The 26,309-nt window shown below is 39.4% G+C and overlaps 1 protein-coding gene across 3 annotated transcripts in view; it reads right to left on the bottom strand.

Annotated features, from left to right (window-relative positions):
* Positions 1-11,104: 11,104 nt before the first annotated feature.
* Positions 11,105-26,309, bottom strand: part of LOC148844431 (vacuolar fusion protein CCZ1 homolog B-like) — a 77,115-nt gene continuing 61,910 nt past the window's right edge. For all 3 annotated transcript variants that reach the window (XM_088957659.1, XM_088957658.1, XM_088957657.1), the window contains 5 exons: positions 25,114-25,212; positions 24,500-24,961; positions 21,969-22,124; positions 14,180-14,409; positions 11,105-11,413 (listed from right to left, as the gene is read on the bottom strand). In XM_088957659.1, the coding sequence (XP_088813785.1) occupies positions 11,383-11,413; positions 14,180-14,409; positions 21,969-22,124; positions 24,500-24,961; positions 25,114-25,212 (978 nt within the window). In that variant the 3' untranslated portion in view covers positions 11,105-11,382. The remainder of the gene's footprint in view (positions 11,414-14,179; positions 14,410-21,968; positions 22,125-24,499; positions 24,962-25,113; positions 25,213-26,309) is intronic.

The raw sequence follows: 26,309 nt of genomic DNA, 5'->3' as shown, positions 1-26,309 counted from the left end.
GGCCTAGCCGAATACACTGTTATGGACAGTGCACCCCTTGAAACCGATCACATGGGCTCTATGAGCCCAACACTTACCCTAAGTGGTCCTTGGGCCAAGCCACCTTGTAACACCCAGGGACTGTGGGCAGATGCAAGATTAGCTCATCAGGTATTACCCTCAATAGTCTTACACTTAACCTCTCAGCCCATAATGATCAAACACTACCCGACAAGAGATGACCTCTCCCTCGACTGCAAGGAACAGTGTTGCACTCTCTACTTATATGGATCCCGAGAATTAAAACATTTTTGCAAACATTTTGGAAACCATAATATATATACTTTTATATCTCATATAAAAATATATTTTGCAAAACAAATCTCAACGATTGAAATTGGTTGTCGGCAGTCTTGGTTTCCATCAGTGAGAGTGCATCTCCGATCATTACCTTTGTCCGACAAAGGGGTTGATCCTGTTATTGATTGGTACATCAAAGACAGTCCAATCCGACACCTAGTGCAATATCATAATTGAGTGTAGGGGTCGGGTGTAATTTTTTAGTTTTGCCCATTAATCTCAAGGTCCAGGGCAATACTGGAAATCTGGTTCGGTTCAAAGATTCAATTAATCCTACATTGCATGTGCCTAGGGTCTCACCCTGTCGGCTGAGACATGCCACCCCAACTGTCTTGGTGGCACATCAGTGTCAGCCTTATCAGGATAGGTCTCCCCAGACCGACCCACTGGTTGTGAACATTCTAAACTAACACGAGTCTCATTAAGTGTCCAGTTTAAGGGTATTACACAGAAACACACCAAAGGAACATGAACCAAATATGTACTTTATTCATTTACAATAAACTCATAATGTACATCATTCTGATTGAAGTTAAAGGCATACAAAAGCTGTCTAACAAGGGGTCGAATGACCGTTCGACCGGAGTTACGGTTTGGCTCGATAGATTTCTCCATTGGCAATTATGCATTCCGTTCATGCTAGATGTGAACATTGGGATATTTCGGAGTGCCCTATCCTAGCTTGGCAGTTAAATCACCCCTCCTTTGGTCCACCGGCCACTCAGGGGGCAACTTGGTGAATTTGGCCACATAAGGCACCCAAGGGATAGGATTATGGATGGGCTGCAGGACCAGCACAACATGGTAGGGTATTGTCCCATAATGGTAGGGGTCGAATGGCAGCTTGATTGGAGTTATGGTTTGGCTCAACGGAGCCAAACAAAGCTTTTGGATAAATCTTCGTTTTGCTTCGTCAGCCATGGCCGTCGATAATTATGCATTCTATTCGGGCTGGATGTAAACATTAGAACATTTTGAAGTATCCCGTCCCGATTTAACAACCATGCTTTTCTTTTTTCTTTCCTAGTTTCTCTTATCTAAGAAAAAAAAATTCAACAAGACATCAACAAGAAATTGAAACTCGAAGGAATCTGACAAATAACAAATAAGCTGAACTGAAGAAAAATGTCATCTTGCGAATGATCGACTAAGGAAATTGATGTAGCGTGATTCGGGCACTCCTAGCTGACTGCTGACTGGCTCCTTGTTGGCAACGAACGACACCTGAGAAGATGAAAGGAAAGATTCCCGGGGATTTATCCGGTGGGAATACTTCGATGCTTAAGTTAGTACTGTGTATGGGAAGTAAAGGGAAAAATGAAGGCTAAGAGTGGAGGTCGCGCTTTTTTTCTATACTTGAGAGATTGGAGGTCTTAAGAAGAAGTTTCTCCTCTGCCCTGAGGGCTTTTATAGGGGCGCTCTTTGTGAGATCGGGCATAACCGCCACTGGGCCCCCTGTCACAACCGTTACCTGCCAGGGCTGTGCAGGTGGCCGTTGTGACGTACTCCTTACCCGGGCGAGTGACACGTCCCCAAAGTGACAGGTACACCTCCGCCTATTGAGAGACGTGGGTGTAAACTGTCGAAAGGACAGGGATTGCACCGTCAGTAAGGGATATGGCGCAGTCTGATTGGTACGACTTGTCAGATAGAAGCTTCCTGTGGAATGCTCGTGCGGCCCATTCGCGAGCTACTTTGCAGCGAGCTCGGAATACTCCAGGAGTATCCTTAGTAGCTCGGGGAACCCGGCGCTCGCGTCGAGGCGAGCTCCTCCTTTTGCGCGATATGATGTGGCGAGCTGCTTTATGGGCCCGTTACTTAGCTGTACTGGGCCGCAGTGCTGAGCTGTCGCTTATGTCAGGTCAGTGTCCACGTGTCGTCGTTTCATAGATCGGGTCAAATCATCCTTCATCAATTGCCCCCCACTCCTCGGGCTAAGAGTATCGCCTTAGCGTGGGGAGTTTATGAAGTGCGATGGACTGATTTGACCGAAATTCAAACTTGATTGACTACCCCCATTAAATGCATTTGCGGGAATCAAGAGATCTTTTTACTTTCCTGACTTTTCGGATTCTGAAAATGTGCTGAGGTGGCCTTTAATTCCAAACGTCGTGCGGCTGTGACTACCTTAATTGTGGAAGATGTGCCGCCAATCGCCTCCAGTTTTTAGAAGGTATGCGGTCAGGATGTCTACGGACCGTTGGATCTGCTTTGATCCAGGCCGTCAGTTTGAAAGGATGAGGGCTATAAATAGGGGGCCCCCCTTGGGCCCTATCTTCTTCCATGCCATCTTTTGGATTCTGAGGTCGTGTACTTCGCCTAGCCTTCTCGAGTTCCTCAGTTTGCTCCGTTCCGTCTACTCTGGTGAGTCCCAATCGTCGTCAGCCATGTCTGGGTACTCACGCCATACCTATCACAGGGGTGATAGCCAGGATGATGTTGCTCCCTTGAGCTTGGGAGGAGATTGGGAGCATATCCCAAAGGCTCAGGAAGCCTCTGGCGACATGGCGTCTACTTCTAGGGGGAGGGAGCCTGATACCTTTGGCCCTTCCTTAATGACAGCGGAGAGACTCAGGTCTCTGATCCGCTACTTTCGCCTCCCAGGGGACCTGGTTTACAGTCTCCCTACTGGCAACTTTCCCTGGGAGCATGGTCCCAATGATATAGTGATCTTTCAAGAACAGCTCGAGGCTGGCTTGCGTCTCCCCCTACACCCCTTGATAGTGGAGGTGCTGAATCATTTCAATGTCACTATTGACCAGCTTCATCCCAACGCTATTCGGAACATGGTTGGGACTATATCCCTGTGTCACGAGTACTGCCTTCCTTTGGACCTTAATATTTTTGCCTCTATCCTTTGTATAAAGAATGTTGCTCCTGGGGTTCCTCATGAACCGACGTCCGAGCTGCTGCTGAAGTGCAAACCGCAACGATTGAACCTCCCACTATCATGTGGATGGTTCCCCGAACTGGCCTCTCCTCTGGAGGCTGCCTCTGCGATTGTTCGGTCGGCTTGCTACTGGACTCGGGAGCATCTTTACCGTGCTCCCCTTGTCGATCTGTTCTATTACTATTATTATTATTATTATTTTGTACAAAGTTTCTCAAATATCCGCAATGGATGAGCTCCTCTATCTCGTCGCAGAGGTTTTTACAACTCTCGGTACTGTGACCGTGGTCTTTGTGAAAGCTGCAATACAGATTCTTGTTTCTATCATTGAGATTCCCCCTCAGACGGAGTGGCCACTTCACGTACGGGGCGTCCTTGATCGCCATCAGAATTTTGGCCTGCTTCGCGTTCAGTGGAGTGTAATCAGCTTGGTCCGGAGCAGGAGCTCAGAACAGTTGACCCGGCTTTGCACCCCAAGCTGTTTCCTTTTTCTTTGGGTGTCCTCTTGACTGGAAGGTTCTCCTTCTCTCTTTCTTTTTTCGGGTGCGCCCTCACCCTTCTGGTTGATCTCCTCTTTGGTGGCTATGAACTTATCCGCAAGTTTCAGAAACTTGGTTATGGTTGCGGGTTGGTTGACGACCATGTGCCACTTGAACTCCTTGTGCTTCATGCCCTTCTTGGCTGCTACAAGGCGTACGGTGGGATCCAGGCGCGGTATCTGCATACAAACGTCATTGAACCGCTTGATATAGCTCCTAATGGACTCTCCCTCCCTTTGTTCTATGTTGAAGATGCTTTCTTCAGTTCGCGGGCACTGCTTGCTGGTGACAAAGTGGGACGTGAAGGCTTGTGCGAACTGCGCCCTACTTCTTATTGACCTGGGTGTCAAGTTTCGGTACCATGTGCGGGCTGCTCCCCTGAACGTAGTGGAGAAGGCCACGCACATGCACGACTCACTGGCTCGCACCAGGTGCATCTATGACTGAAAGGCATCTACATGATCACTCGGGTCGATTGACCCGTCATACTTGTCAAGAGGGGGGAGCTTGAAATCCTTGGGTATCGGGACCGCTAGGAGTTCGGAAGATAGGGGGACGGAACTGAGAGGAGTGGAGCTTTGGCTTCGGCCGAGCCTACCACTTCTTTGCCCATGAGCTCGGGCAAATCGCGGGTGACAGATCGGCGAGCCTACCACATCCTAACTGACTGTTGACTGGCTCCTTGTTGGCAATGAACGACACCTGAGAAGATGAAAGGAAAGATTCATGGGGATTTACCCGGTGGGAATACTCTGATGCTTAAGTTAGTACTGTGTATGGGAAGTAAAGGGAAAAACGAAGGCTAAGAGTGGAGGTCACGCTTTTTTTTTTCTATACTCGAGAGATTGGAGGTCTCAAGAAGAAGTTTCTCCTTTGCCTTGAAGGCTTTTATAGGGTGCTCTTTGTGAGATCGAGCATAACCGCCACTGGGCCCCCTGCCACAACCGTTACCTGCCAGGGCTGCGCAGGTGGCCGTTGTGACGTACTCCTTACCCGGGCGAGTGACACGTCCCCAAAGTGACAGGCACACCTCCGCCTACTGAGAGACGTGGGCGCAGACTGTCGAAAGGATAGGGACTGCGCCGTCAGTAAGGGATATGGCGCAGTCTGATTGGTACGGTCTGTCAGATAGAAGCTTCCTGTGGAATGCTCGTGCGGCCCACTCGCAAGCTACTTTGTAGCGAGCTCGGAATACTCCAGGAGTACCCTTAGTAGAATTAGTCCTGGGGATGACTTGTTTGCTGGGGAGCTCGGGCGAGCTGGTTTTCTTAGCTTGCGAGCTGAATTTGCCTCGGAATATCCCTTTGGGGGTAGCTCGGGGAATCCGGAGCTCGCGTCATGGCTAGCTTCTCTTTTTGCGCGATATGATGTGGCAAGCTGCTTTATGGGCCCGTTACTTAGCTGTACTGGGCCGCAATGCTGAGCTGTCGCTTACGTCGGGTCAATGTCCACGTATCGCCGTTTCATAGATTGGGTCAAATCATCCTTTATCAGAAACAAAAGCTAATTAAACATTTTTCTTGTAGGTGCTAGACGGACTAGACTTGTGGGATGGAAATAACAAGCGACCTATGTCAATATAGAAAAAACACTATATGTTCATGTTTACGCAAGCAAATATCACAAACATCCTGTTACTCGCGACCCACCGAGAAGTAGCACTTTGAAAATGGTACCCACAAATTAGACCTACCAGTGTCAAAAATCACAGTGAACTTCTGAGGGGGAGTTCCAATACTAATCTCTCAAATACTGGGCATCCCTAGTTCTTAAGTGATATTGTCATATTATGACAGTAGCTCCAGTGTCCCCGTGGTTACCGCCAAGATTATACTTTCGTGTAGAAGCTCTTAGAGGCTTCAATTCTCTCCCTCAGGCTTATGTAGAGCGGCAAACCGGTTATTCTGGTTGAGTTTCTTCTTCTTCCGCTCAATTCTAAACAGCCCATCATTGGGCGAAGAAAAGACCAGAGGAATCAAAAGGAACGAAAGGAAAAGAGAAGCCACAGTAGCTTTGTATTTGATTCCCATATTGATCTGCCAAAAAATTGTTGTTTTTGTATTTGGTTCCCAACCGATAACATATATATTGTATGCCAAGAGAATTTCATCCCATGTGAATACAAGGATAATGAACCTGGGTACATAAGATGTTAAATTGCATTGGGATGAACCAAAAGGGCTTTTTCTTTTAATTGATTTGTACTGGGCTTTCAGATTTAGGGATAGTGAATCAAAACAGAAAATTGAGGCTAAGAAAATGATTGGTCAATTCTGTCTTACACTATTAACGCAGGATGATGTATTTTGAGGTTAACCATTAGGTTCTATTGTATAGTAGCAGAAGCAGACTTATTTTGTATGCGATAGTATTAACTTTGTATACCACCAATAAATCATTTAAATGTAGGAAAACATGGAAACTCTTGAGTCCATTGCCACAGGTTTCTTTAATCTAACATTTTAATTTGTATTTTTTAGCATATTAGGATTAGTTCCAAGAGTCATACCATTTTATTTTGCTACTTTTGTTCACCAGTTTCTGTTATGCAGAATAAGTGTAGATTCATGGTATTATTTATTGATTTGCATGCTTGACATCACTGTTTTCAAAACCGGACCAGACGATCGGAGCGGAAAAACCGGGGACCGGTTATATCTGTTTTCCTCCAAAACCATTTTTTCCCTAAAAACTGTTAATTTTGGTCAACGAAAATGCTGAACCGGCTGGTTAATCATTCGAACCGTTCGAACGGTTTTAACCATTTTCTAATTTTTAATTTTTTTTGTCAGAATAGGCCAACCATTCGGGTCGAACAGTCAGACCATTTGAACCGGTAACCGGACCCCTCACCGGTTCAATCACCGGTTCGTTTTTAAAAACCATGCTTAACATTGTAATTGTCTTCATATTTCTCATAGTTATTTTTTTTAGCAATTTCTTATACATCCTTTATCATTATTCTTTCGGTGACACCAGCGACCTTCCCTTAAATACTAGGATAGGATATTTATGATGGTGACATATCCATTTTCCCTTTCGTGTCATCTTCTCCCAAAACTTCTCTTAATACATGATGGTGGGGTTGCAATATTGCATGGTGCTAATAACACCAATATTCCATACCAAGAACTAGTGTTTGAAATTAACCACTTTCATGAGTCTATTCTCCAACCTTCTAGTTTATTATCTCTGAAAGGATATTATAGCGCTCATGGCTCCCATTGGACATTCCTAAGACAACTAGCAGCCTGAGCCCGGATTATAAGACTACTCCCTTATAGCACTCGTAACGCCTATCAGATTTTATCAACTCCGACTGCTCCGTAGTAGTCCCTAGTCTAAAAAGAAGAACAAATATGAGAACCTAGGACTGTGTTGTCCTTTCTTAAGTCTGTAGACTGAAAATCGCTCTTTAAGACCCGAAAAAGAAGCCCAAAGTTTAGGACTGTGCTTCAATGTAGAATAGATATCTTGACCCAGATTTATAAATACCCGTAAATCAAGATCAGACCCGTTTATGTCATGTGAAAACTAGGTTTCCTCAAAGTACATTGTTCAAACCTGTATAGACCTTTTCTACATTGCTTTGAGTTGTTTACCAAAACGAAAAATCAGGACTCTTTGTTTCAATTCTATCCAAAAGCGTATATAGCTTGGATAGATTATGTTTTCAATGTCAATAAAGTTTGTTAGCTTGGATAGTTTGCTTGTTAGACATACATTCACCAACAAATTTAGCTACATTTAGTTTGGTGTGACTAACGAGTAGATCGAACTCATATTTTCTGTAGTGGTCTAGGTTTGTCGCTGGTTACAAATTTATAAAGTTGAACTGAAGTAGAAGGCATTTGATTTCAAGCTTAAAAGAAGTGGTTGAATCGAGTTAAGCTCCTTTTTTTTTTTTCACTTCCCTCCGAAAGTAGAGGCAAACTTGGTCCTAGCATTTAATTCTTTCTCAACTGACCAACACATGAGTTTAGTGCTTTAATGATTTTTTTTTCTTTCTTCTTTTTCAAAAAAAAAAAAAAAAACGCTATTTCAGCAAGGTTTTTCCAATCAAATAGTTAATATAAAAAAATGCTTTCAATACCTCTTCCTAAAATATATTATTATTTGGTTTAAAAATTATGTTCGATCACTGTTTATCAAGAACATGTTTTCAAATATAGTCTTTTACTCCGTAGTGAAGATATAGATATGGATCTGAATCGATTTATGAATTTTAAAATGTATTTTAAACAAGTGTTTATTCATTCAGCGCATTTCCTGCAGTGATCGAACGTTTCTTGCAGCATCATATATTACCCAGCAGCCCTGGGAAAGGTTTAGCAACCCCAAGCCAGATGACATATTTACCGTGGCCAGTTCCAGGATGTCGTGGCCAGTTCCACAATACCGCATGCTCCATGCGAAGGCCTTGGCAACCCCAGATGTACACATACATACCCTGGCCGGTTCCAAGATATCGTGGCTGATTCCACGATGTCACATGCTCCATGCGAAGGCCCTGGCAACCCCAAGTGCACACATACATACCCTAGTCGGTTCCATGATGCCGCATGCTCCATGCGAAGGCCTTGGCAACCCCAGGCGCACACATACTTACCTTGGCCGGTTCCACGATGCCGAATGCTCCATGCAAAGGCCCTATCAACCCCAGGCGCAGACATATTTACCCTGGCCAGTTCCAGGATGCCATGGCTGGTTCTACGATGCCGCATGCTCTATGCGAAGGACCTAGCAAACCTAGGAGCACACATACTTAACATGGTTGGTTTCAAGATGCTATGGCCAGTTCCACAATGCTACATGCTCCATGCGAAGGCCTTGACAAAACCAAGCGTACACTTACATACCCTGGCTAGTCCAAGATACTGCATGTTTCATGCGAAGGCCTTGACAACCCCAAGTGTGCCCTTACATTCCTTGGCAACCCCAAGAGCAATAACAAACAAAATACATAACATACTGAAATGCAATGAGTTACCCTGGCAACCCCAGGAGCAATAACCAACAAAATATATAGTATCCTGAAATGCGATGAGATATGCCAACACTTAGATTTTTGAAGTACAATGAACTATCCTGGCAACACCAGGTCTGATGAAATTTAGTTTTATTTTTTGCGATGATATTTACCTCTCATATGCGGTGATATTTAAATTTTTTCAAATGCGATGACACTTAATTGTCTCGACTATGGTGAAACATTTTTGGAAAATACCAAAGACCTCAAAAACCTCAAGGACGATGGAAGACATCAGTACATAGACAAGACAACAGGCATGACAATCAATCCCAGTACTTAGCATAACCAAGTGCGATGACATGTCCTGATTGGATCAAGAAAGATTCGACAATCCTAGCCACACTAGCGGACCTTGGAAAAAGAAAACCCTTAGCAAACCCAAGGGAGATGGAACACTATAAACACTTAGCACTCTTAGTTGCGATGACATAACTAAGTCAAGCTGCAACAATCCAAAATGACTTCATATGCGATAACACACTCCATATCATTGTATGTAGTTCAATAAATTATCCGCGATATCATCACAAGAATATTAGTATGCTAGAACAAAGCGATCACAACAAATGCTTAAATGGCATCAATGTTAGCATGTTCTAAAATCTTACACAATAAATGGGGGGCTTTCCTTAGTGCCATATTTTAGATAGCCAATACTTTACTAGAAATACCTTCTATTAAAGCAAAAGGGGGCTGGGTACTCTACCCGCAAAACACCCATACAACACCCCCCACTCACATAGGGGGACGACAAAGGTAGCACACCCAGCAAACCTCACTTAAGTATTTCTCGATAGAAGACATTCTATCAAGATACAGGGGGTTAAACATTAAAGTAGCCAATTATTCATTTCACTTGTTTCTTGATACAATGACCTCTATCAAGAAATAGGGAGCTAAGGTACAGGAAGTATTGAGCTATAACTTGCAAAATGTTTTGATGATTTTACCATCACTTACATCTTCAAACACTTTGTACATGACTCAAATGACCTAAAAACAAGTACGAATTAACACAATAAATAATACCTTGTCAAAAGATAGGGGGATGAATCACAGAATAAATAAAAGTTAGCTTGAAACAAATACTTTCAATTCCCATCCAAGGACATTACTAAGTTGAATGCCACAATGCTTATTGACAAGTTCACTTGTCAACAAGTAGAGGGGCTATCAACATATCCAAATAAATTTTTTTATACACAAAGTTCGAGAGCATCTCATTAAGGACAGAAACGATCACCGGGCCTAACGCGAAAAGATCAGGATACCACAACCTTTACAACCCTGTTCCTCATCGCCCCATCATGAAACCTTAAAGTAAATGTGATGACAAAAATGATTATCAATAAGTTCCTACTTACCGATAAGTAGGGGGACTAATGTAGGTACATAGTGGTTACTAAGACTATCATAATACATAGGGTGTTAAACCAACACTACACGGATGCCTGCGATGAATCCATAACCCATCGCACGTTTGTGATGAGCTTTAGATACGCATAAACCCATGATGAACTTTGAATAGGTATGGAATTACTGTAGATCAGGAATAAATATTGGAAATATGTGCTTCTTTAAATTATGCGCACGACGGGATGTCCCATGGGACTTGTAAAGGCGAGCGATGCAAATAAATAATGTCACACGCGCCACTCGGTTTAAAAAGGATCACAAAAGGAAATAGCACACATGGATGATGATAATCTTTGGGCAAAAGGAAAGTTCATCCTTGAGATACCTCATGAGACACATGGTGAAACCCTAATGATGCTCTCTTAATAGTCAACGTAAAGAAAATATCCCATTTTCTAATGGGAAAGGTCTCCTTTTAGACCCTTCTCCTTATAGCCCTATGGGTCCTCTTTATAAAAAGGGGAAAAACTCTGCCCCACATCAGACGACCAGGTAGCCCTAACCTTAGGGCTTCTCAGAGAGACTCTAACTCTATCTCTTTCTCCTTTACTCTTCTCCCACCATCCTTAGCAGCCATCATTCTTTCCCTTCTCTCTCCATGGCCATCCCCTTGGGACATCGGAGACTCGACCATCTACCAACGAGAGTCGATGATGACTACAACACCTATTGTTTACAACATTATTATTAATTGGGTGAAATCTTAGTATTTCATTCTGGCTGAAGGCTAAAAAGAATTGGGGAATTTAAATTATTGTGCTATTATAAAATATTTACTTACATTTCTTCTACCTGCAAAGTGAAATTAAAGTTCTTCCAAAAATGTCAGCCTCAAAATCTTATAATTTTGAATGCAATGACCTCATGCAAAAACAAGATTTACAAGAATTAATGAAAAACTCAGAAATCATAACCATGAATGTGTCAACTCCAAGATCATCATTTGTACATGGCTTAGCAAATGTACTTTCATCGCATCTCTTAGCATGTACAAGAATAAAAACAATTATATCTCTAACTGCCTCTTTTTTTTCCTTTTCTTTCTGGCATGACAGGAATCCACAGTAAAGGAAAACCAGGGTAAGAAGCAGTACTTTCACCTACATGTTGAGCACATATTTCATGTTCTATTCTCTAGTAGCGTTAGCATCATAAACCTGTTCACCCTAATCCAAAGAAAAGGTTCCATTGCAGTACCTGCATATATGGTTCCCAAACAGATTGGTAAAAATGTCTTTTACCATGAGTCAAAATAGCATCAAGCAAGTTAAAAAATCAAGTCTGACATTAAATAACATAATTGCCAACTGAAGTCATTGTCATCCATATCAAAATATGGTTCATAGATACAAAAATCATAATTCAGATGCCCAAAGTTCCAATATCAAAATGTGGAGGGGAGCTGGGAAGGCTCATGATGGATGGAGTGTTGGTCACTAATGAGACGATTGGTTCAAGATTGAAAAGTGGTAGAGCTGGTTTTTTTGGCTCCAATGGAGGAACTGGATGAAGATGTGCACCAACACTCCATCATTCTCGGTCTTAGTGTATGGAGTGTCTTGCAGGTAGTTTAAAAGTTCAATGGCTTGAGGCAAGAGGACCCACTATCCCCAATTTCTATTTATGTGTAACAGGAGCTCTTAATAGAAAGATGAAAAGAGCTACTTCAGGGGATTTGTAGAAGGATTTACAGTAGGAGATGAAAGGGTAGAGGCATCATAGATGCAGTTTGCTGAGGACACACTAATGTTGTATGATGCATCTCATGAAACAACTTGGTTATGTTATGGCAGTTCTCCAGTGGTTTGATGTTGTACCAGGTTTACATGTAAACATGCATAAAAATGAGCTGGTTAATGTGGGGGGAGGTACAGAAATTAGAAAGTTGGACAGAGGAATGGGGGTGTAGAATGAGAAAACTACCCTAAAGTATTTGGGGATGCTTTTGGGAGCCAAATGTAATTCTAAAATAATATGGGAACCTATGAGAGAATTGAGAAGAGATTGTCCTCTTGAAAAGCTAAGTATTTGTCTTATGGAGGTAAAATTATTTTATTGAGAACCGTGCTATCTTCCCTTCCCATGTATTTACTTTCATAATACCCAATTCCTGTTGGAATGGAAAATATCATAGAGAACAAGATGAGAGAGTTTTTATGGAGAGGGTGGAGGGATAAGAAGGAAAAATTTAACCTGGTTAGCTGGAATAAAATTTGCAAACCTAAGCATCAAGGGGGTTTGGATGTGTGGAGAGTGAAAGATGCCAATATAGCTATCTTGGGAAAGTGGTTTTGGAGATTTGGAGAAAATCAATGTGGTAGTGGCTAAATATAGTTACAAAAATTCTGGTTGGGAACTGGGGGAGCCAAATCAATCCTATGGGTGTTCTATTTGGAAAGGCATTGGGGAAACTTATGACCTCTTCTCAAGGGGGAATAAGGTTCAAGTTTGGGGATGGACTCCAGGTGAAATTTTGGAAGGATGTCTGGTGCGAAAACAGACCATTGAAGAATTTTTATCCTGCTTTATTTGAGTTAGCAATAGACAAAGAGGCTTATGTGGCAGACTATATGCAAATGCAAAAGAAGTGTGGTATGGGCTTGAATGACTGGGAAGTGGAGTCACTGGTGGAATTGTTGCATAAATTGTATAGCACTCAAGTGGATATCGTGAGAGAGGATAGAAGAGCTCGAGAGTGGGGAGAAATCCAGAGAATTCTCAGTCAAGTCTTTTACAACTACATCTCTAGATCAGAGGAACAATCCATCCTTGTTAATATTGTTTGGTGTAAGAATGTGCTCACAAAGATAACACTTTTTGTGTGGACTGCCTATTTGAACAGAATTTTGGACAATTTGGTGAGGAAGGGTATGCTGCTGGGTTCTACCATGTGTCTTACGTGAGGAGAAAAATGAATCAGTCAACCATCTTCTGTTACATTGCAGATTCTCTTATGAGGTATGGTCTAAGGTTGGGAATTTATTTGAGATGTAAAATTGCTACCCAGAATTGGTGGTGGATTTTTGTGAAGGGTTGGAGAGTCAAAGTCTCACCAAGAGGGAAAAACTGGTGTGGAACATTGCTCGTGTAGCAATTTTTTGGTGCATATGGATAGAGAGAAATGCAAGGATTTTTAAGAATAAGCATAGCTCTATAGATACAGTATTTCAGAAAATTTTGGGAAAACTGCTCTCTTGGCCGGCAGTGAACAGACTGTTTAAGGACAGATACTATAATTCCGTTTTTGTTTATGATAATATTTTTTGTAAAACAGGGTATGGGAGTATTATGACTGCATGGGCACTATGTGTAAATCCCTATGCACAACTCCTTTCCACACATGCCTTTTGTTTATATTAATAACATTATACTTTAACTTCTTCAAAATCCAGACCTTATAAGCAAGGAATAACTCAAAATTTTATCAAATCAACACATATTTATTATTTTGAAGAAGGTAAAGTATAATATCATTAATATAAAAAAATAGGGGCTCAGCCCCTCTATTTTCTGAAATTTCTTTTTATTCTACCTTTTTCTTCATTAATGAGTTGATTTTCTATGCTTTATATAAAGTTTATACACTTTTTATGAAGATTATAGACAACTACTAGTGAATTACCCTAGGATTCACGATATTCATTAAAAAAATTCCCTAGGCAATAAGATGATCCTATGTCACCTAGCCTCGCCTTGGCACCTTGAAAACTATGATTACAGCACACAGACACCAAGATGTCAAAGATAAATAACACATAAGATCTATCACCTAATGTTCAGGTTGCAGTTGGTTGACGTTAAGAATGTTTCTCTAAATCTCTAAAAAGGCAATGGTGTTTGTGCCATTTTCATTGGTTCAATTATTTAAACAACCACAAGAAAGTCAAACAGCCTCCCCCCCCCCCCAAAAAAAAAAAAAAAAAAAAAAGAAAAGAAAAAAAAAAACAGAATATACATGCATACCTGTTGCTGAACTTTTCAACAGCATCTGAAGCATAAAGAAGTGTTTCATTTGCTTTTTCTAAAACCATGTAAAGCTCTTTGCCTTTTGTAAGCCTTGCAATAACCCAAGCATTATTTCTTGCCCTAATGCAGATTTCCAAATCCTTGTCATGATTAGGGTCATCCCATTTTGCTCTGCTCTTCTCTACATCAACTTCTTCCCTTAGCTTATTAAGGGCAAGCAGAGAGTCCTGAAAAATGCACAGAAAGAAACTTTAAGAGATCCATAAATGTAGATAAGCATTACCTTAGGAAGTTAAGACTGGTACAAGCAAAGGAAGAAACTTTAATTTGATGAAACCAGGAACCAAACTATTAAATGAAACAGTATAATGAAAAAATATTAATAGATCTACTATCAAATGCAGATACTGACTGGATGTGCAAGAAAAACAACAAGAATAGGGCAATTACAATTGCTAATAGATATACAAATTCAACTACAAAGGGTGGGCCCTGGCGCAATAGTTGAATTACTCCTTTGCAACCTGGGTTCAAATCTTGGAAACAGCCTCTGTATGTGCAGAGGTAAGGCTGCATACATCTATCCCTCCCCAGACCATGCATTAGCAGGAGTCTTGTAAACTGGGATGCCCTTTATATAAGTTCGACTACAATGCATACATTAAATCAAGATTTCAACCAATCGGATTTGGATTTGGGCTGCTCTTTATAAACTAGTCACATGACAACTTATATCGAACATGGGTTTGGGCCTCCATATTCTTAGTATAATTAGAGACTTAACCCAAATCTGATTTGGATTAGTCTTAATTACATTAGGAAAGTTCTCTATATATAGCGGCAAGAGGGAGAGGTCGGCCTACACTATCCTAGACACTCTCTTGCACTATCCTCTCTTGCACCCATAAACCCTAGTTCAAACCAACCAAGGAAGAGACCGTTCTTTCATCAATTGTTGCTGTGTTTTTGAAGAAAACATTAGATTTGAAGTGGTTCACACAGCTGCATTAACCCCAACTTGTTGGAGATCAAAATCAGCTGAAGGATTGTTGCAGGATCGACCTGAAGTTCCAGTTGTGCCATCTTCAGTTGAGAGGCTGATCCATGTCTGAGTTTTGGGCATGAACTATCACTCTAGGAGCTGCAAATTGTGGACTCCATATCAGATATACTCAATTTAATTTTGATTCTCAAATCTGGCCAAGTACAGTGCTAGATCGACCAGAAAATTTGGATTTTCAAATTCTGAGAAATCGGTCCTCGAGTTCGGGCTGAATTTATTTGTTTTTGTAATTCGGCCACCAACCCTAACAGGTTCATCCATGAAACAATTGAATTTGTCTGTTCAACATACTTAACATTAAAGACTTTAACAATGTTAAATATCCAATTGTGATGTGTCACTTTATCACTGGTTCATGTTTCTTGCCTCAAGGTGCAGCTCATGCACCATAGATTTTACCTAAATATACAGTTATAACTGCTAGATTTGCACTTCTAAGGGCCCATTTGGTTCCCTGGAATAGATGCCTAGAATTGGAATTGGAATGGCCCATTCAATTCCAACTATTTGTTTGGTTGGAATGGGATTCCGATTCCCATTCTTGGCAGAATAGGATTCACCCATATGGGGGAATGGCCATTCAAGGCTCCCCCGTTGGCTTTAGGAATGGGACTCCCATTCCAAAGTCTGTCAAGAATTAAAGAACTCTTGACAAACCCCCCAAACCCTAATATTAATAAAATATTCTCAAAATAATAAATATTAATAAAATATAATATATTAATAATTAAATAATAAGTTATTAACAAACTATTAGTAAAATATTAATAAATTAATAGTAAAAACAATGATATTAATTATTAAATAATAATAAATTATTATTAAAATAATAAAAACAAAAATAACATATTCCCTAGGATCAAAACCACAAGAACGTTCCTGACTCACAGTAGTAGTAGGTACCTAAGTTTCCTGAGAAGCCATATTTGCTGCACTAGATTTTCTTGGACCCTGCTGCCCTGGTATCCTACTCTGATCTGAACCTGATTTCTTGTTCAATTCTAGAGCCCATTTCATCTTCCCATGAAGATCCCAACAAGTGTCACGAGTATGCTTGGATCTCTGACAATGAGTGCACCATAACTTATCTTTGTCATTTGCCTTCTTCTGAAACTCCTTAAAAGAATTTCCACCACCTGTACCTATACCTACTTTCGCCACCAAAGCCATTGATTCTCCCTCAGAACTATTCATCAAACTTCTCCTGTCCTCAGATTGCACTAGGGCGTACACTTATACTCTCCTCAAACACCAGTTGCTGTGAAACAAGAGTCTTGTAAGCTTTGACATCCTCATCACACTTCCAGTTCACATTCTGATAATGGTCCAGCTATTTCCAGATATAAGTCAAGTCAAAGTAATGCACAGAAAGACTTCTCTCCCCCTGTTTACAAGTAGATGATTCTGCTTGTAGCTGATAAAACTGAGATCGGCTTCAGTCACTGCAAGGCCCGTTCGAACACTGTTCGAACAGCCTTTACAGCCTTGCATCGGGAACATCTCCGTACTTCTATGCTTTATTTCATGGGGAGATATTCCCAATGCAAGGCTATGATGGTTGTTTGAATGGGCCTTGCAGTGACTGAATCCCATATCGATAAAACTTAGTATAGTGTCGTTGTCAGAATAAGTAGACTTAGCTTTCTCCCAGATTTCATAGGTTGTCTCAGCCCACATGAAGTTCCTACTCACTTCAGGCTGCATAGACACTAACAGCCACAACACCACCATGCTGTTTTCCTAGTTCCATTTGTCATGCTCAACACTTCCAGATCTAGGTTCTTTAATCTTTCCCCTTGCAGGAATAATAATAATAATAATAATAATAATAATAATAATAATAAAAAAATAGTAATATTACTACTACTACTACTACTACCACAGCAACAGATAATAGTGGAACAATCATCAACTGGGACAAAAAAAACTTCCACTTAACTGCTGTTACAGGCTTACAGCAAGCACAGATCACCTCTTGACCTACAAATACACCACAAAGGATCACACGATCCACAAAAAAGGTGAAAAAAACAGGTTCTAAACCCTTCACACCAATCACACGAACCTTTTACAGGTTGATTTCTTGGTACATGTAGAAACCACTGATGTGGTCCCCACCTCTTTCTATTGTACTCGTATACAACTACTAGTTATTTAAGTGTCAGTCCACAATTAGTTGTTAGTCTTTTATTAGAACTTTAATTGTTGTCTTTTATTAGGATTTTAATTTTGCCATGTAAGCAGTCTTATCCTTACTTCAGAATTAATATAAATAGAAAGAGGGGGGCGGCAGATTAAGCATCCTCTTCTTTTATGAAATCCTTCCTTCGAAATCTTCTTCTCTTCTTTTCTCTTTCTCATCTCATTCTCTCCTCATCCTCTTAATTTCCTGTTGATTATACACCACAGTTTGGGCTGTTAGTAGTCTCATACGACTACATGGTATCAGAGCCAACCTAGGAAATCTTATGATAGTCTGACATGGCTGACTGCATAAGAATTTCCTAGGATTGGAAAATTTCCAGCAAAAAGGATCATCGGCTGAGTCTTGGAGATTGTTGGTGAAGCATCAGAGGATGACCAACAATCAGGAAGAGTTAGAAGGAAGAACCCTCAAGATTAGGGTTCAGACTTGTTTTCGAAGGGTCAGAAGGAAGAACCCTCAAGATTAGGGTTCAGACTTATCTTTGAAGGTTGCGGCCAGAGTTTTGCTGAAGTAAGTCAATCTTTTTTATTAAAAGGATTACCTTTTCTGGTTATTTCAAAGGTTCGACTGAAAGCTTTTTTTCCTCCCGAACTGTTCTTGATACATTAAAAGAATAGTTTTTTGGTTACTTTAAGAGGTGCAGCTGAACTAGTTGTGTTCTTGGCTTGTTTCTTGACCTTTGACTGGTTCTAGGTTCAAGATTCTAGTTTCTTGACTGTCGCCAATTCTAGGGCTGCAGTTAGTTTCAGCCTTGCACTCTCAGCCCTGCACTCTAAGTTGTACTTGGAAGGTTATCTTTTTTGGGTAGATTGCCAACCTAGAAGGATAAAGTAGGTTCGGCTGATAGCAAATTCTGGGTGTAATTACCCAGTCTCAGTGATACAAAAGGCATTTGTTATCTTTTCTTGACAAAGAATGGAGTTTAAGAGCCAAGGGGAAAACTATTTAGGGGCTAGTGGTGCTGGTAGCATACCTGAGAACAGTTTTCAGATTACCACTGTAAAATTTGATGGGTCAAACTACCTAGAGTGGGCCCAATCAGCCATTATGACTATTGGGGGTAGAGGAAAGCTAAGTTATTTACTAGGAGATGTCAAGGAACCAGCCAAGGAGGACCAAATATATACCAAATGGGTTCAGGAGAACTATTTGGTTATGACATGGCTGTGTAACTCCATGCAACCACATATCAGCCGAAATTATTTATGGGCAAAAACAACTAAAGAAATTTGAGATATCATGAAAGAAACCTACTCCCAACCCCTCAATGTTGCTAGGGCCTATGAGCTAAAATGTAAGGTGAATAACCTTAAGCAAGAAGAGAAGCCAGTCTCAATCTATTTTTCCACCGTGAAATCCTTGTGGCATGAGATTGATCACTTAGAAACAATTGAGTGAGAAAGCCAGAATGATGCACAGACCTACGGAAAGCAGGTTGAAACCAATAGGGTATTTGAGTTTCTAGTTGGTCTGAATTCTGAGTATGACATTCTGAGACACCAGCTTCTAACAAGAGACAGTGTGACTCTATCACAAGCTTACTCTCTAGTGCACAGTGAAGAAAGTAGAAGGAAAGTTATGTTACAGCATTCGCCACTTGAATCAGCCTTGGCAGCAACTAAACCCAAGTTTGGGGGGGATAAGGAGAGAGATATGAAGAAGGAAGACAAGAAGGACCTAATATGTGAACACTGCAAGAAACCTAAGCATACCAAAGAAACCTGTTGGAAGCTATATCCTCATCTAGTTCCCGCAAAACTCAGGAACAAAAAAGGGAAATGCTAATACAACTGTTACTATTGATTGTGCAACCTCATCAAGCACAAGAGCAGCACCACTAGACACTCTAGCTGCTGTCCGAGCTGCCTTGACTTGGTTGGAAAAGGAGGTTGGTAATTCAGCATCATCATCTCAGCCAGTCACAACATCAGCTCCTCCCACCTCAGCATTTGCTCATTCAGGTACACGGGCCTCAGCTTATCATGCTTCAGCTCCAAGTAACACTAAACATTGTTGGGTAATAGACTCAGGTGCATCTGATCATATAACTGGTTTGCCTTTACTATTTACTACCTATCACTTATCCTCTGGTAAGATAAGGTGTCTATTGCTGATGGATCACTTGTTCCCATTTCTGGCAAGGGAGACATCAAGTTGTCTAGTGCCATTTCCCTGTCTTCTGTTTTGCATGTTCCTAAACTTAGCACCAATTTACTTTCAGTTAGCAGCATTAGTAAAAACCAGAATTGCTCAGTAACCTTTTTTTCTTGATCGATGTGTTTTTCAGGACTTGGAGACAAGAAAGGTGATTGGGATTGGCCGTGAGACAAATGGAATCTATTTGCTTGAAGGAAGTTCACAGTGGGATGGTAGTGAAGTTAGAGGGTCTTTTGTTTCTCAATCTATTGGTCAAGTCATGCTTTGGCATAACCGATTGGGTCATTTATCCTTTAGGTCTTTGAAAAGCTTGTTTCCTAGTTTGTTTGAATCTATCCAAATGTCCGGTTTAAAGTGTGAAAGCTGTGAACTTGCAAAGCATTGTAAAACAACCTATTCATTAAGTAATAAGAGAAGTAGTGTTCCTTTTGACATTGTGCATACCGATGTTTGGGGACCATATCACATCACTGCTATGGGGGGGGGGTACAAATACTTCTTGCTGTTTGTTGATGACTACACCTGGTTTTCTTGGGTCTACTTGATGCATTCTCGAGATGAGGTCCCTATCCTAACCCAAACCTTTCATCAGATGATTTTAACCCAGTTTGGGGTAAAAATCAAAATTTTCAGATCCGATAATGCGAGAGAATACTTTAAAACATCACTAGCCTCTTGAAGATAAAGCTATGTTCCAAAGATTAGTTGGTAAACTACTATATCTTTGTCTTGCACGACCAGACATCAACTATGCAGTTAGTGTTGTTAGTCAGTAATATGCACTCTCCCAGAACTACCCACCTACTTGCTGTTGAGAGGATATTGGCATATTAAAGAGGTGTCCAGGCAGAGGTGTACTATTTAAGGATAATAATCACATGAAGATAGAAGTTTACACAGATGCAAATTGGGCCGGTTGTGTTGATGACAGATGGTCTACCTCTGGATATTGTGCCTTTGTAGGAGGTAACCTTGTTTCTTGGTGGAGTATGAAACAAAATGTTGTTTCTCGTTCCAGTGCTGAAGCTGAATATTGGTCCATGGCAAATGGTGTGGCTGAAATACTATGGTTGAAATCACTGTTTGATGAATTGGGTATTACCTATGAGAAATCTCTAATGCTGTACCGTGATAATCAGGTTGCTATTAATATAGCTCATAACCCGGTACAACATGACAGAACCAGGCACATTGAAGTCGATCGACATTTTATTAGGAAAAGGGTTGCATCTCAAGAAGTTTGTCTTCCCTATATCAACTCCAACATGTAGCTTGCTGATCTTCTGACCAAGGCAGTTTCAAAGAAGAAGTTAGAAGCAGATCTATGCAAGTTGGGAATGACAAACATCTATTCCCAACTTGAGGGGGAGTATAGAAACCACTGATGTGGTCCCCACCTCTTTCTATTGTACTCGTATACAACTACTAGTTATTTAAGTGTTAGTCCACAATTAGTTGTTAGTCTTTTATTAGGACTTTAATTGTTGTCTTTTATTAGGATTTTAATTTTGCCATGTAAGCAGTCTTATCCTTACTTCAGAATTAATATAAATAGAAAGAGGGGGGCGGCAGATTAAGCATCCTCTTCTTTTCTGAAATCCTTCCTTCGAAATCTTCTTCTCTTCTTCTTTTTCTCCTCTCATTCTCTCCTCTCATCCTCTTAATTTCTTGTTGATTATACACCATGGCTTGGGCTGTTAGTAGTCTCATACGACTACAGTACACAACCAAGAACAAAAAAGAAAGAAGGCTGAAAAGGACTCTCAAACCTGTTCAATCAGTATTCCCTGGCCCACTTTCTTTCCCCTTATCTATTCTTCCCTTCCCTTTCCTTTTCTTTTCTTTCTTTTTCTCTTTTTTTCTTCTCTTTCTTTCTTTTTCTTTCCCTTCCCTTCCCTGTTTTTCTTTTTTTTTTTTTGTCTTTTTATATGAGGTCTGCATGAGCTGCATGAGGCGTACACCTCAGGGCGTTTTGGGGGCGCCTCGCCTGGAGGCTCCCAGGCATACGCCTCCCATGCCTTTTAAAACACTGTTTCGAACACATACCATAGAAGAAATATTAAGGTTTTCCTTTCCTCTTAACGAAACTGTTATCTATAACCTAGAATTTGATGTTTTTGAGCTTGTACTGGATTCAGGTCAGTATTTATTTATTTATTTATTTATTTTTTTGGGGGGGTTCAATATTCTGTTTTGGCCTTTTCAGTTAGCTTTTGAAGAAGTTAAAGGCATTTTGTAGCAATAGCAATGCATTTCATGGAATAGTGCATGCATATGGAAATATTCAATTCAAACACAAGTATCTATATAAAGCCTTGCCAAGTATAAACATGTTCCAAATACCAAAGCCATAGACTAACCTTTGTTAAAGTTGTCACTTTTCCTGGTGGAGAAGCCCTTGATATATTTCTGTCACGATCACATAGTAAATAGCGATATCCACTGACATGATAAGCATTTTCACCACCCCATCCTCTTGATAGTCTTTCTTCAACTTTAAAGATATTTAGTGATGCCTGTAGGAGTCATCAAGTGTTATATATAATACTAGCAAATAGACAAAAATATTATTCCAACCTTTGGATACAATGTTATGCTATCCATTAAAGAAAAACTAGACATATTTAACTTGTTTTCAGATTCGGATGGTATGGTTGGACTTTGAACTAGGAACAGCATACAAAAAAATTTTGGTTGTCAAGTTCTTATAAATGTTAACTTCGTCAAACATTCCAAAATACATTCCTTAATATCTGTCATAACCTATAATATGTATAGCTTTAAGCTTATTTTGATGTAAAATATATTTAAGAGATATTTGAATTAGTTAAATAGTTGACATAAGGTCAGATCATTCAACCCATGATCCAGTGACCAAAACAGTTTTGCATCCATTCTGAGTAATGACAATATTGATTTGAATGAAAGATAGCTGCAGATTAGTCCTACTGGATAACCCAATAAGAACTTATGAAATAAACCACTATCACTTTTCTTCTAAATGAACAATAAGTTGGAATGAGATTTTGGTTCTAGGATTTTAGGTTTGAATAGGACCAAATTGTTTTCTCTTTTTTTTTTTTTCTTTTCTAAATATATAAATTTTATACAGATAAATGTATATCCTGATCATCCAACTCGTAATGTTCATGAACACAAGTTCAAGATTTTTTCAATAGTACAATCACTGTTAAGTTATCAAAGAATAAAAATGAATACATGGCAGTTTAAATGATAATGACTATCAATTAATGAAAGACCATGTTGGAACAAGAAGCAGGATCTGAAGCCAGTCTTGAACTGGATAAACCTTTTTACATTTTTCTTGTAATATTCCAGATATTCATGATAAAGATTTTTTTCCCTTATTTCTGGAGGAGAGATATGCATAGTATGGGCAGAATTCTTGTGCTCTGTTGTTTGTACTACCATTACTTCCAAAATTTATACATTTAGCACCATCAAATCCTAATGCAGAAGTTGGGTTTGTCTAAATGCATCATGACCCAGAATGCCTATTCCACCAAAACATGGCCATAATAGTCATGAAGACAACAACACTCTAACAAAGAACATACAAACCGAAAACATGAATCTTGTAAGTTGTAACAATGAATTGTTAGCTGATCAACCAAACTCAAATAAAGCACTTTCTATTTCTTGACCAAATTGTATAGAAACAACTCAAAAATAAACAAGATTTGGAACAAAGAGGAAAAATGAAAAGGATGTCAAATATTCAATAAAGAAAGTACAAATATAAATGAAACTTCAACACTTTATTCAAGAAATGCTTACATTTTTTCATGATTCCAAATACAGATATTGACATGGACATGGATACAGGAAAAGGAGGTACATACATGGTTTCCTATTAACATCATTATATCATACATTTTATATGTTACAAGTTGAAGGGGCTAGAAGGACTAGGGGCAGACCAAAAGGACATGGGTCAAAGTAGTAAATGATTTAACTGCTCATAATTTAACAACAGATATGGCATTAAACAGAATGGAATGACAAAACAGGATTTGTTTAGCCAACCCCGTATAGTTGGTTTAAGGCTTAGATGATATCATACTTTTATATCCAGTTTTCAAAGTTAACTATAAATTTCTAAAATACCAATATTACCCAATTTAATTACAATTCCAAGATATATACCGGTCTTGTATACCAATTTACATATTTTAAAAATATTAACATTATAAAATAAGATTTAGAAGCGTGTCTTAAGTATCCAGTGTCATATCAGGTACATATTGTGTATAACAGCAGTATTCTAGACATTTATAGGTAGGGATGCAACTTGGGCCAGTTTAGCCTGAATTCAAACAAAAAAAAAAAAAAGGATTGGGCTGGTTCAGATTGAAGTTTAGGTTAGGGTTGAGGCCTTGGGCAACCTGATCCTACCCGAACTTGACGTGTCTTCATATTTTATATGTAAATATTATATAAATATGCACGTATATATGTTGTACATATTCATGAATGTATGTGTACAACTATGGATCCATGAATATATGTATCAACAATTTTAAGTTCAATGATAGACAATTTCTAGCATTAGTATGGTACTCCTGAAGGACCATAGCTTCATCCTTGTACACATAATATTGTTAAAGTTGGTTAAACTTAATCTGCTAATTTTAAGTCTAAGAATTTTAGCAAAAAAAAGTGAAGGAATTAAGTCAATCCAAACCCAAGTCAATCCAAAGTCATCAGGTTGGGTTAGGGGTTGACTTGAATCCAACCTAACCTGGCTCAACTTAGACTCCATGTATAGGTATTTGATTATGACAGACATTTTTCATCACATAGACAAAAAAATAAATTTCATAGTAGTGCAGACCCATACAAGAAGAACTACTGGCAAATGAATACTAACAGTTTCAAGAACTAGCTGCTTCACCATAGATATCCCTTGTTCCCCATTAATGATAGAGCTAACAGGAATTAGAAGGATGACCGTAAGGTATTTTTGCTGAAACACACAAAGATACATTCTCTCATCTGTCTGTTGGAGCCATACTGTAGGGGTTGCAGGAATCAAACTACCAACTTCTGCACCCCAAGTCTCGGTAACAAGGAAACCATCTTTCCCTTTAGACCATTTGTCACGTTGCAAGGGCCTTGGAATGTGATATCTCTGACCTTGTCTACCAGGAGAAGTATTGTGGGAGGTATAAGATTGTTCTGTTGCAGACCCGGAATTGTCAGAGATAGAGCCTGTGGGAACATGTGAGGCAGTACTTCCCTTGCGTAAATAGGACCATGAGTTTGTACCATGGGATAAAGCACGTGGTGTCAACCTTAGAACAGCATATGCAAATAGGTTCACTGTGTCATCCTGCCAATAAATTGAAAACAGTGAATTCTTGTAATAAAATGTTCCTAAGATTTGCACTTCCTAAACTTAAAATATTAAAGGAGTAAACATAAAGCATAACATGCTATATGGAAATGAATTAAGTTTAATAGGTACCAAATATCAAACCATACAGGAGAAAGTGTTGTAGACACCAGAAGATCCTGAAACAAGACAAGTGAGTTGCAGGCAGTGTTTCCAGGACATGCAGATTCAAGAATTCTGACAAGTGACTGCCAAAAAAGTACACAAGAGTAAATATTGACAATCTGTAATTGAAATTTACAACCTTTTTTAATCAGAAAAAAGAAGATAATTTTATTACTCTAAAAAGGTACCAAAAGAATAATGACTTATTGACATTACAAAATATATGGAACAAACTTCCAATAGAAAATTGAATATAGCATTGTAAACTTGAAGTCATCCATCCATTTTGGCCAGAGCAGAAAATGGATATCAATGAGTTACTAAAACAAAAGCACTTTGAATACAATTTGTCAGTTTCACATGTTATGACATTCAAGAGGTAGGGAAAGAAAGACCAAAGAAAAAGAAATAACAGATAAGAAAGAAAGATCAATACCAAATATTTCTTTTTCTTAATTAAAGTTCATTGCATGGGATAGTTGGAGGTATTCTAAAAAACGAAAAAAAGAAATAAAAGAAGAATGAAAAAGAAAACATCTTTTTGGAAGAACAATGAAACACAATTGTAATCTCCTAATTTGTAAAAAATAATAATTATAAACAACTATGCATAATTTTGACAAAGTTATGTAAATGTAGAGGGTTTTCTGCAATATGAATTGTTCTCTTTCTTTCTTTCTTTCTTTTTCATCTTCAGTTTTTTTTGGGTTCCCAAATCAAAGGTCCCACATTTGGTGAGAAAAACAATGATAGTTATTGTTAAAACATAAATACTGAAAGCAGTTGTGTAGTATATTTCTTGTATACAATACTGATATCCAGAAATTCATTCTTGAATTTCTGGTTTAAAAAAAAATATATGTTTTTCTCTGGTGGGTTGGTATTATGTTTCATAAAGCATACAATAATCAGATAAAGATTCTGGCCAAATGAATATTAGCTTACCTTTCTTATTTATTTACACTTTGGATTCAAATCCATTTAAATGTGGGTTTAGTTAACCCATAGAAGCTTTAAACTTGTACCGCAGACTATATAGTAACCCATATCAACCTTATGTACTGAAAACATGTTGCTTTTGAAAGCATCTTTCTTTTTTTGTTTCAAAATTTGAGGGAGAAAAAAAAAAAACCCAAGACTGCATTTTTGTTTTTTCTGATGTGGCATTTCTTACAAGAAA

The sequence above is a fragment of the Nelumbo lutea genome, chromosome 8 (assembly GCF_056320005.1).
Source record: "Nelumbo lutea isolate HS-2025 chromosome 8, American lotus-T2T, whole genome shotgun sequence".
NCBI classification, from domain to species: domain Eukaryota; kingdom Viridiplantae; phylum Streptophyta; class Magnoliopsida; order Proteales; family Nelumbonaceae; genus Nelumbo; species Nelumbo lutea.
The sequence above is the reverse complement of the archived record's forward strand: the minus strand, read 5'-3'. Positions and strand labels throughout refer to the sequence as shown.